The following is a 12,759-nucleotide window of genomic DNA, read 5'->3' on the forward strand; positions in this document are numbered from 1 at the left end:
AAACTGGTCAGAGTTGGGAAAAATAGAATTTATGAGTGGTTCCTTTGGAGACCACGGGCAGACTGTTGTCGTGAGGTTTATGAAAGGCTCCCTGGAGATAATTTTTGAGTTAGTCTCAGTGAATTTTTGAGTTAGTCTCAGTGATGGTAAATGTGCATAAAAAGCCTAGCTTTCAGTGTTGTTGTTTTTTTTTTTTTCTTTTCAGTGTTTTCTGAAGTATGCTTTAATACAAGTTTAGAATGTTGGTTAAGTTGTGCACAAACAGCCCCCTTGATTTTATTGCATCTCCAGTTTAAAATAAAAGGGGAGAATTCCAGGTGGCTGCTAGGGAAGGATCATAAAAGCCCTTTGTTGGAGGATTGCTATGAAATAATGATTTGAGCTTTGAAGTTGAAGGAGAAATTTGTTTCACTGGCAAAAACAAATGAAACTTTAACTCCCTGTATTCTACTATTGCAGAAGAGTGGGATTTTTCTAGCGAAAGTCTGTTGGACTCTCTAAGAATGCATATCATTTGTGTTTCCTTTCATTCATTGCTTGGACGTGGAAGTTCAGTGATGTTAGAGGTATGGGTGGCATTATCTGTCTTATTTATGCATAATTCTGTCATGTTCAGTGATTTCATCAAAAGGGCCCCAAACTGCTGTTTTTTGGAGTTTGGGCTTATTAGGGCGTCCATGGGCTTTTCAGAAGCTGTAGTCTTCCTCAGTGAGCTATTATTCTTGGCTTTATTTTTGTTGTTGTAGAACTTAAAATACAATATGCTTTTTATTAATGTGATTTTCTTTTTCTCTTTGCAGTGATTATTTATTCAAGTTACTTCTGATTGGCGACTCTGGGGTTGGAAAGTCTTGCCTTCTTCTTAGGTTTGCAGTAAGTTGAAGTCAAAGTGATTTTAAAGGAATTAATGCTGTGTATATTTTCTGGGTAGACAAAAGATAAAACAGTTTTATTCAGGATATTCTTCCAGAATTTTATATATGAAGCCTCCAAATACACATCCCCAGTGATATCTAGACTCTTTAAATAGAAGAAATACTGTTGCTAAAAGAAATTCAAGAAAACTGTAGTTATAAAGTCAAAGTGTCTTAATACTCTGCTTGGAGGTCAAACAGTGTTTCATTCCAACATAAATAATGAGTAAGGGAAAAAATGGTAGGTTTGTGTTGAAAGTGACTTGATGGAAGACAAATCTTCAAGTAAAACTTTAGTAGAATAAAAAGAAAAAGCAGGGCCTGGTACAGACTATTTATTTTTTTGACAGTGGCATCGTTGTCATTTGACAATGGATGAAATTTACAAACTGATAAATAACTTAATGATAACTTTCAACTTAATAAAATGCACTGTCTTGTTCGTAGTGTTTATGAACTGCCTTCAAATTTAACATGTTTTCCTTCTCACTGTCTTGATCATTGCTTCTTAAGATATGAACCAGTGGGGATTATCAAGACCCTCCTGGAGTCCGTGAGATCAAAAACCACTTGCTAATAACACTAAATCATTAGTATAAATAATTACCAAGTAGTTGTACCGAGACAAAAGACGTTTGTCTTTTTTCCCTCTGTTGATCTTTGCCCTGATGGTGCAAGAGCAATGGTAGGTAAAACTGCAAGTGCCTTATTAGTCCCTTGTTGAAGTAAAGCTAAGCCCCAGATTATGCTCCTAGTCATGGTGTTTACCTCTGTTCGCTCACAGGGGAGGAAAAAACACCGTTATCACTTAAGTGTGTCTTTGATGAAACAGTAAAAATGATTAATTTTTTTCATACTTTTTAAAATTGAGGTATAGTTGATGTTCAGTGTTATATAGGTGTTAGATGTACAATATAGTGATTAACAATTTTTAAAGGTTATATTCCACTTACTATTACAGGATGTTGGCTATATTCCCTGTATTGTACAATATGTCCTTGTAACTTTCTGTATTATACATAGTAGTTTGTACCTCTTAATCCCTTGCCCCTATATTGCTCCTCCTCCTTTCTCTCTCCTCCAGTAAGCACTAGTTTGTTCTCAAATCTGTGAGTCTGTTTTTTTCTTATAGTTATTAGCTTTTTTTTTTTTTTTTAAGAATCCACATATAAGTATTTGTCTTTCTCGGTCTGACTTGGTTATCATAATACCCTCTCAAGTCCATCCATATTGTTGCAAATGTCAATTTTTCATTTTTTATGCCTGACTAGTATTCCATGGTATGTATATATGTATGTATACATCTCCTTTATCCATTCATCTGTTGATGGACACCTAGGTTGCTTCTAAAAATGATTAATTTTTAGAGATCTTGATCCTTGTTGAGTGTTTCCTTTTTAAATATTCTGTGTGAAAAAATGAGTACACATAAAACAGTTTTCCTGAAGACTGAAATGTGTTGATTGTCTAAAGGGAGAGAAAAGCATTTGTATAGTTGTTTCCATTATGAGCTAAACTAGCTGCTTTCTTCATTGAACTTTTTTTTTTTAAACTTGAAAGAACAACTAACAGGCTATATTTATCTAGAATTGAGTATTGGGTATACATTTTATCAGATAAACAGACATTGTCACTTCAAGGAAAATACCTGATAGTATTTGTTGCCTATAATAACTTCAAGTTTTTCAAGGGAAAATTAGAATTTTTAAAAATTTTAAATCCATCAGTGCAAGCTTGACAGCATCTCAAATATTTAATATTACTTTTCTGATGGGATGTTAGTGAGTCTCATGTATATTCATTATATAATAATAATTTGAAAATGAGACCATGTAAGTACCAGAATAAAACCTAGGTGGCTCTTTAATCTTATGTGAAAGTATTTAATAACAGGAAAAAAATCAGGAAAGAAAGGATTGTTAAATTTGATTGCATTAAAATTAATGTTGACACATAATGTTAGAAAACAAGTGGTCCTAGCAAAAAGTATATGGAGGAAGAGGTAATAGTCACAATATATAAAGCACATTTATACACTAGTAAGGAAAGGATATTTGTCCTAATGGAAATAAGAATGAATGCATGAGTGGGCAGTTTACAGAAGGAGAAATACAAATTGCCAGTAAATATGAAAAAAATGTTCAGTTTTATTTGTAATTAAAGGACTTAAAAATTTCTTTTTGTTTAGTTGCTCAGCTTTGTCCAACTCTTTGTGACCCCATGGACTGTAGCCCACTAGGCTCCTCTGTCCATGGAATTCTCCAGGCCAGAATACTGGAGTGGGTTGCCATTCCCTTCTCCAGGGAATCTGACTAGGGATTGAGCCCAGGTCTCCTGCATTACAGGCTGATTCTTTACTGTCAAAATTAGACAATACTTCATATTTATTAAAGTGACAAGTATTAAAATTAAGAATAATTCCTAGTATTAAATCAGTAATCTGGGTGGGTGGGAAGAAACTAGCATCTCTTGAGGAAAATGGCTGTAGCCTGAGGTATTTGTGCTTCAAAGAAAATTCTTTCCAGATTCCTACTGACCCAAGTCACAGGTTTTCAGTATTACCTACACAGAATGAGCCAGGAAGCATTTTAAAAATACTGATTCTCAGATCCCTAAAATAGATTCAAGCTGTAACAAGTATGATTAAGAAATGTATAATAAGCTTTGAGAGCACACAGGGAAGAATCTCTTAACTACTGGCCAAGGAATTGAAGAATGTTTGGACAATCACTGTTGCCTGAACTCAAATTTGAAAAATGGATAAAAATTGCCAACTTGCCCACGGGCTGGGGAGTTAGGGGGATAAAGCTTGGGGAGAAAGGGGGAGAAAGAGATACTAAGGATTTGGACAGTTGAAATGGGAAGTGCAGTGGCTCAGAGGCATGCAAGTAAGGGTCATTTTGGGGTATATAAGAATTCTATTAATAACAGCATTTATAAGTTTTTCTAACAAAGCACTTGGCATGTTCTAGTGCTGAATGTTGTTCTCTATCCATTTTCTATAGTATGTGATACTTACTTGAAAATTTAAATTTAAAAAAGGAATATCTAATGATGAGTATTTTGTCAAATTGCATTCAGTGCTTCAAAAATATCCTTTTACCCAGTGATTCTGTTTATGGCAAAATGTGAATATATGTGGAGGATAAGTCAACATAGCTATCTCTAGCCACTTGGAACTCTGATCACATTTTACAGTTTGCTTTAGCCATCTTTGTCTCAGTGTGATATACACATCTGATTCAGCATTATCAAGACTTGTCCACACTCGTTTCATTTAGTCCTTTTTCTCCTTCTTTTTGTTGGAGTGCTACAAATAGAAATCCCAAATGTGTCATTTCCCCTTAACATACTTTATTTAATATAGGGTTTCCCTGATCTCAGATGGTAAAGAATCTTTCTGCAATGCAGGGGATCTGGGCTCAATCCCTAGGTTGGGAAGATCCCCTGAAGAAGGAAATGGCAACCCACTTCAGTGTTCTTGCCCGGAGAATCCCATGGACAGAGGAGTCTGGCAGGCTATAGTCCTCAGCATTGCAGAGTCAGACACGACTGAGTAACTAACGCACATACTCTATCATATAAAAAAATTTGTTGACTTACAAAATAAATTTTCCTGGTTGTTTTAAAAAATTTTCCTGGTTGTTTTAAAAAGTGTGGTGTTAGTTTGAATCACAATTCAAAACATGGTTCACACAGACTTATCACATAGAGAACAGACTTGTGGTTGCCAATGGTGGGGAGGGAGGATGGAGAAGGATGGGAGCGGGAGTTTGGGGTTAGCAAATGCAAACTTTTATATATAGACTGGAAAAACAAGGTCCTACTGTATAGCACAGAGAACTATATTGAGTTTCCTGTGATAAACCATAATGGAAAAGAATATGTATGTTATTATTCAGTTTTGTATGTATAACTGAATCACTTTGCGCTATAGCAGAAATTAACACAACATTGTAAAGCAGTGTTCATACTTTCATTTCGTTGTTTTGCTGCTTAGTCTTTTAGAGTTTTTCCAGCTTCTCACTTCCACCTCCTCCTTTTTTATTTATATATTTTTCGTGTCACTTTCTTTTTGCAGAAACTGGGGCAGTTGTCCTATAAATTGTCCAACATTTTAGGTTTGTCACTTTGCTTCTCTGTGGTGTCTTTAAACTTGTCCCCCCGTTTCTGTAATTGGAAGTAAGCCCCAGAGCAGTGCTTTATCTATCATTATCGTAGTTACGAGTCCCTTGTGATTATTTTAAATTTAAATAAAATTGAATGGAATAAAAAATTCAGTTCCTTGTTCTCACTAGCCACATGGAGCTATTGGATACTATATTGCAAGTCACAGCCTATAGAACCTTTCTGTCATCAAAGAAAGTTCTTTTTAACAGTGCTACTCTTAATAGATTTAGGCTTGATTGAGCCTAAATCCATCTTTGTTAGCAAAGTACTTCCTAGGTGGTGCTTTATGCCTGATGATTGTACAGTGGGGTTACGTGGTGAAAGCGTGATCTCTCTATTTACATATCTTTTCACTTAAAACAATTTTGTTTTCATTATGAGTAAAATAATTGTAATAGGTACTTGAGGGAAAAAACAGGTGTAATTTTAAAAGTTTAGCCTTGGGTTAAATGTTGTTCACACAAAAACTTACACACAAGTGTCCATAGCAGCATTATTGATAATAGATGTAGAAACTACCCAGATGTCCATGAACTGATAAACAAGATGTAGTATATCTATACAGTGTACTGTTTTTCAGCCATAAAAAGGAATGAAGTACTGATTCATGCTCTAACATGGCTGGGGCTTCCCTGGTGGCTCTGTGGCAAAGAATCTGCCTGCCAGTGCAGGAGAGACAGGTTTGATCCTTGGTCCAGGAAGACCCCACATGCTGTGGAGCAACTAAGCCCATTGCGCCACAAGTACTGAGCCTATGCTCCGCAACAAGAGAAGCCGCTGCAAAGAGAATACCCCCATGCAGTTGAACTAGAGAACAGCCACCACTCACCACAACTAGAGAAAAACCAGACCCAGCACAGCCAAAAATAAAATAAATTGTGTGTCTCTCTGTATATATAGATATATATATATAGATTAAAAAAAAAAAAGGCTGAACCTTGAAAAGTTTATGCTGAGTGAAAGAAGCCAAACACAAAAGGTCACATTGTATGATTCCATTCATATGAGGTATCCAAAACAGACAAATCTGTGGAAACATAGATTAGTAGTTTCCAGCGTCTAGGGGGAGAGGAAGAAATCTGACTGCTGCTGGGTATAGGGTTTTCTTTTGGAGTGAAGAAAATGTTTTGGAATTAAAATAGTTGTGATGCTTGCACAGTCTTCTGAATATACTAAAAACCACTGAGTTGTATATTCTAAAGGGGTGGATTTTATGTATATGAATTATATCTCAATTTTAAAAGTCATAACTAAGAAAATTGACTTCTAAAAGAATTTCAGGAGAGGGACATGATCCATAGGTTTGTGTTGAATAAACTGAATAACCAGTGGGGGTGGAGGAGCAAGAATTCTGCTGATTAGCAAATTAGAAAAATCATTCATAATCATTCAAAATATAAAACCTTGTCTGTATGATATATGTAAAGAATTTGCCAAGAGGTGATTGGAAAACTAAAGAATAGCTATTGGGAAAAAAATCTTAAACCATTATTAAATAGCACTTTGTCTTCAGAATGTGAACTGAGTGCAGGAGCAGGATGGAGTGGCTGTTCTCAGATTGTTATGTCTTACAAACTTTATCAGCTTTCTGGATAAAAGTTAACATATTTCTTATTTACTCTATTGAGCATTCATTTTAATTGTTAATTTTCTTCCCTTTAGGATGATACATATACAGAAAGCTACATCAGCACAATTGGTGTGGATTTCAAAATAAGAACTATAGAGTTAGATGGGAAAACAATCAAACTTCAAATAGTAAGTAATTTTTGGACTAGAAATTTTTTGGAAATTATTTTGGTAAATTTAGAATATTTGTTATTTGTAATATGTTAAAATGAAAGTATCTTAGGAATCATTCATCTGTGACAGAATGGTAGAGTAAGAATTGTTTAGATTGAAAGTGATTTAAGATTACCTTCTTCATTGAATTTTCTGTTCATAGAGTTGAGAAATACATGTTTTAAGTCAAACCTGGTCCTAGTTCTTTTTCTTGCAGTTTTATTAGTGAGGTCTACGGGGTCTAAGTTGATGTTTGTTTACTTCGTCTTATAGAAGAAGCATACTGAGCAGTTTTCATATGTCTTTCATTGTGCTGAATACTCTGGATCCAGGAAAAACCTAGGAGAGGTTCTTCATATTTGTTTTAGTTGAGTATTTATTAGATAGTATGTTCCAACGCTGTAGAAATGTAGAATTTTATTGGAAGGGAATATAGCTTTTGTTACATATTTTACAGCTCAGAAAATGGATGCTGAGAGATTTAATGACTTGCCTACCATTAGTAGAAGAACCAAGTGACCCATAGCTCTGTTTTCAGTATATTGTGTTCCTGTGCCATCCTCACTCCCTTACCCATCCTTAAAACCCCAACACTGAATTAAAAATATGCAGTTGTAGTAGAAACTTAACATAGGTCTGGGTACTACCAGGATGCACATACCTTTGGTCTTTAAAAAAAAAATCTCAGGTATCTTTTACAATTGACTCTTACTATGAGGTAATATGGAAAACAAGTGACTGCTCTTTTTATGGAATTGATAACACCCTGAACTGGAAGTAATTCTGAATTTGGAGTCAGAAAACTTGGATTTGTTGTGTTCATTCTGCTATTTATTAGTTGGAGAGTCATGGGTTTAACTTAACTTCAACCTTTTTCCTGAGACTCAGTTTCTTACCTCTAAAATGAGTGTGATGATACTTGACTTACTAATAGGTAGTTGTGAGAACCAAACCTATAGTTTAAGTAGTTGTGAGAACCAAATCTATAGTTTTGTGTATGTATATATGTTAATCTGTGTAAAAACTCTTTGTAGCTGCCTAGTCAAAATTAATTTCTGTTGAGAGCCTGCCATTTAGATTGATCTTATCACAACCTGTCATTCCTTTTTGGAAGCATGTTTTCAGAACCTTTTACAATTTAGGTTACTCCTTTATAAGTGCCACTTATTAAAATATGATTCCTAAAATCAAATATAAGATAGTATCTGGCCAGTGTGGACTACATGGGGTAAATTCTCTATTGATTTGGTCTCTGAATTTCTTTTTTTTCCTATCAGACTTTAGGGACTCTTGCCATTTTCTCATCATTGGCCCATACAAGGACATAAAAAGAAAGCCTGAGTTTACTACATTTGCTATCTCAGTAGCTATTTTACCTACTAGTTTGGGTCTTAAGGTTTTGGTTTGTTTTTTGTTTAAGTCTTACATTTTGTGACTAGGGCATTAAAAATCTAAATGCAAGATTTTACTTTTAACCCTGCTACATTTCACCTTGCCTGGCTTGAATTACCCTTTCATGTTTTCCAGGGTCTTTAAAAAAATGATTGGGTTTATCTATATTTTAATTATTTTTTCTGCTTTTCCTGTTCAAGTGTGCCATCAGGGTCTTTATCACAGTTGGTGATTACAAAACATTCAGCACTGCAGGGCATGTATGGAGTTCAGTCCCATGAAAGGCCTCTTTCTGTGAATGTTGATTCATTCACGAAGCTTTATGGAAATGCTCACGTTACACAGGCATTCAGATAGGTTCAAGGTTGCAGGGATGGATGAAACATAGCCCCATAGGGGATCCCATTTCAGTAGGAGAGACACAGCAGGGAAAATCAGTTTACCTCGTGATTATGAGGGGTAATGAGGATTATGAACATAAAGGGTGATCAGTTACAGAGGGAAGGTAATGTTAGGATGTTATCAGAGAGTCAGGAGAGTTATCAGAGTGGCAAGAAGACAGCAGAAGTTTTACTCTTTGGATGCCATTGCTTAGCTACAATTCTTTAACATGTATTCAGAAATAGTTTCTTCCTGTTCTTGTCCTATCCTTGTGAAGGGGGTTGGTTAGTGGTGGAGAAGAGAAGGGAACTAACATTTTATTGAGTAGCTACTATAATGAGGTATTGTGCTAGGCATTTTATAAACCTTATTTCATTTAAACTTAGCAGTTTCATAAAGTAGTGATATCTGGAATTTATGGATGAAGAAACTGTAATAATCAGGAACCTAAATTTAATGTTTTGAAGTCAAATTGACTTTACTCTAGAGATCCTGTTTCTCCAAGGGTATCCTGAAAGACTTGAGGCTCCCTACTGATGGTCTTCTGCCTCTCATAGGCTAGTACTTTGGATGAAAAAGGTAGCTTTTGCTTGTTTTAGATGAACAAGTGTTAACATATTACTTTATTACTTCATTATTATTTCTCCCCCTTGAAGTATGTTAAAGTGGTTATTGACATGATATTTTACTACAAAAATACTATGCATCTATTTTACTATGTAACCACCGTTACCACTTCTAACAAAACTGATACTAATGCCTTTTTTAACTTTTTGTTTTGGGGTATAGCCAATTAATAATGTTGTGGTAGTTTCAAGTGGGCAGCAAAAGGAGTCAGCCATACATATATGTGTATCCGTTCTCCTCCAGACTCCGCTCCCATCCAGGCTGCCACATAACACTGAGCAGAGTTCCATGTGCTGCACAGTAGGTCCTTATTGGTTACCCATTTTACGTACAGCAGTGATACTAATGCCTTAATGTTATCTAATAGTCTGTATTTAAAGTTCCCCAGGATTGCAGCTTACTTTTAACAGCTCTGTTGGCTGGGTCTTAGAAAAGGAAGTGATTTCACTCAGTGCTCCTGAACTCCCCCCCCCCCCTCCTTTTTTTTTTTTCCATTTAGGACACTAGTGGGGAGCAATGTCAAGTTCACATATATATTCCAGAACTTTACAACTTCTTCCCACGAAAGGCTGTTTCATCATAATCTCCACTTGTATTAGGCTACAAGTCTATCTTTTGTTTTTTTAATGGTTAACCATTAAGTAACCGTTCAGTTATTTCCCCATCAATCAAGTATTAAGTTTTAGTGGGGTGTGTGCTAGGTTGCTTCCATTTTGTCTGACTCTGTGTGACCCTATGGACTAGAGCCTGCCAGGCTTCTTTGTCCATAGGATTCTCGGGCAAGAATACCGGAGTGGGTTGACATTTCCTCCTCCAGGGGACACAACTGAGGGATCTAACCTGCATCTCTTATGTCTCTTCGCCACTAGTGTCAGCTGGGAAGCCTGTTAGTGGAGTAGGTAGCTTTTCTAAAAAAAAAGATTTTTTTAAAGGGAAAGGTCATTATTTAGGAGCAATTGAAACAAAATTCTCATTGCGCTTGTTAAAATCATGGTTTTTAAAATGAGTTTACCTGATATTTTTTAATAGTTTTAACTCTGAACTTTAATGTGGCAGTGTATTTGTTTCCACTGTTGGAGCCTAAATGGTTGAAGTGTGGTAAATTGCTCTTAAAATGAATTTTATAAAAGTATTTGGAATCATCTTTCTTACATTGTTTTCCCTAGGATTAAAATAATTGTTCCTGAGATGGCTAAAGTGCTGTCTTGACTGATAGTTACCTGAATTAGGTCCTTTCAGTGTTTCCCATGATGATAAAATGTGCTAGCAAGAGATTTTTGTCTTATGTTTGATGAGAGTTATAATGTGTTAGCATTATACTACCACTAGACCAGTAGATTTGCTAATATCAAGTCAGCCCATCTTTGCATTCATAGTGTAAGCTTGGCACAGTGCTAAAGGCTATTGAGTATATGAAAAGTATGACATAGTTGCTGATCAGAGGGCTTATAGTTTACAATATTGGTAGCATTAACTGCAAGCTAAATTAGACTCTGCCTTCTTTTTTGAACCTTCAGATATTTGGCAGTTTCTTTGTGATTTAGTAGTGTGAGCACAGAGAGCTAATGTTCCCATAGCAAATCCTGGTAATCCACAACTATGTAAACTAAACTGTTCTCCCTCCTTGCCTCCTTTTCCCCAACTCTTGTTTTAATGGAATTGTTTGGATTTCTTGATTATTTTATGATAGTGGGACACAGCGGGCCAAGAAAGATTTCGAACAATCACCTCCAGTTATTACAGAGGAGCCCATGGCATCATAGTTGTGTATGATGTGACAGATCAGGTAAGTTCCAGGAGAAAATTGTGTTTCACTAACAATGTAGTAAGTTATTATTTGATTAAATATCACACTATTTTTACTTTGCATACAAGCAATGAGTATTATTTATATAGCAGACTTTGTCCACCCCAAATGAAGTGAATGATACAAAAACATTTATCTTAAACCAGTTATTTTTTAAGAACAGGTACAGTGTTATTTTTTCTCGCCTACATTATTTGAATACCTAATAAACTGGTCAACCCAAATTTCCTATTTTCCTTTAGTAAACAGAAAATTTAGTAATTGGATTTACATTTGCTTTCAAGGGACCCAAATTATATTTATTATCAATTAAACCATTTTGTCAAGAGTTTGTAGGGAACTGGGATTGTTTGGCTCATACTGTGTCCTTGGTGATAGGTGTTAACAGAAGTTTGCCTGGTAATTAGACCTGTTGGAATTGCCAAAAGTAAGATTAGGGGTCTCTGCCTATGGAGACCCCTAATGTGGTTCAGAAATAGGGATGAGCTTTGAGGAACATTTTAAGACGACAGTGAATATCTAAAGATAAGCTTGTTGAAAGAAGGTAGGGGGATGTGAAGAATAGTGTAAGAATGTGGTTCAAAGGCAGTAATTGTTCTTTTGATCAGAAAGTTAGAAAATTTCAGGGTCCTTCTTTTGCCTGCCAAGGAGTGAAAGATGAACTTTGAAAATTACAATGTATAATTCTTGTAGAAAATGTTCATGAAAATTACAATGTATAATTCTTATAGCAAATGTTCAATCTCCAGTCAAATATGAAATCAGAGCTAATTAGGAGATAACTAGAATTATAAGACTTCAGATTCAGCACCATTAGGAGTACTGGGTGATAAAACATGAAATCATTGCTAGTTATAAATCTCAAGTCATTTCCTTGTAATATTTAAAATGGAAATTTTCCTCCCTTAAATATGACTGTGGAAAACAAGTATCTTTATGTTGGACCCATTTATTTAATAACTTTTGACATCTCTAGTAGTTAACAGTTAGGCTACCTTATTCATAAGCCAGAATTTTGTCACATTGCAAAAACTAGGTTTTGTCATGCATATAAATAGCATATTCCAAAACAATGGGATTTGCCTGAGCTATAGTTTAACTCTGAGCTGTATTTCCCTCTCAAATAAGGCATTGTCATCCTCAAGCTTTCAAATTCTGTATTCTTATTCATATAAATATGCATCAAAATGTCAGTTCACGTCTTTCCCAGCATTAAGAGTTCTTTTTTAATAGCTGTATTGTCTCACTAGCTCTTCTTAGGTCAGGAGAGACACTTCTGTTTATCACTTGCTTCATTAGAATAGTTATGTTCAGAACTATATTATCACTCTTTAAATTGTCTTTTTAGGAGTCCTTCAATAATGTTAAACAGTGGCTGCAGGAAATAGATCGTTATGCCAGTGAAAATGTCAACAAGTTGTTGGTAGGGAACAAATGTGATCTGACCACAAAGAAAGTAGTAGACTACACAACAGCAAAGGTATGTTTCAAGTTTGACTTTCAGACTGAATTGGAAGGTGCTGAATTTGAATTTTATATGGGTATAGAGTCACACAATGGCTGCAGCCAGCTTAGCTTTTATTGTTAAGTTTTTCAACCAGAGATTGAACCCATGCCCCCATATATTGGAGGCACGAAGTCTTCACCACTGGACTGCCAGGGAAGTCCCCACCTTAACTTTTAAAA

At 35.4% G+C, this 12,759-nt stretch overlaps 1 protein-coding gene across 1 annotated transcript in view; it reads left to right on the forward strand.

Annotated features, from left to right (window-relative positions):
* The window catches only part of RAB1A (RAB1A, member RAS oncogene family), a 29,407-nt gene that overhangs the window by 14,707 nt on the left and 1,941 nt on the right, over positions 1-12,759 (forward strand). The window contains exons 2-5 of the mRNA XM_043917652.1: positions 801-873; positions 6,747-6,842; positions 10,957-11,052; positions 12,422-12,553. Of these exons, the coding sequence (XP_043773587.1) occupies positions 801-873; positions 6,747-6,842; positions 10,957-11,052; positions 12,422-12,553 (397 nt within the window). The remainder of the gene's footprint in view (positions 1-800; positions 874-6,746; positions 6,843-10,956; positions 11,053-12,421; positions 12,554-12,759) is intronic.

This window comes from Cervus elaphus, chromosome 11 (genome assembly GCF_910594005.1).
Source record: "Cervus elaphus chromosome 11, mCerEla1.1, whole genome shotgun sequence".
NCBI classification, from domain to species: domain Eukaryota; kingdom Metazoa; phylum Chordata; class Mammalia; order Artiodactyla; family Cervidae; genus Cervus; species Cervus elaphus.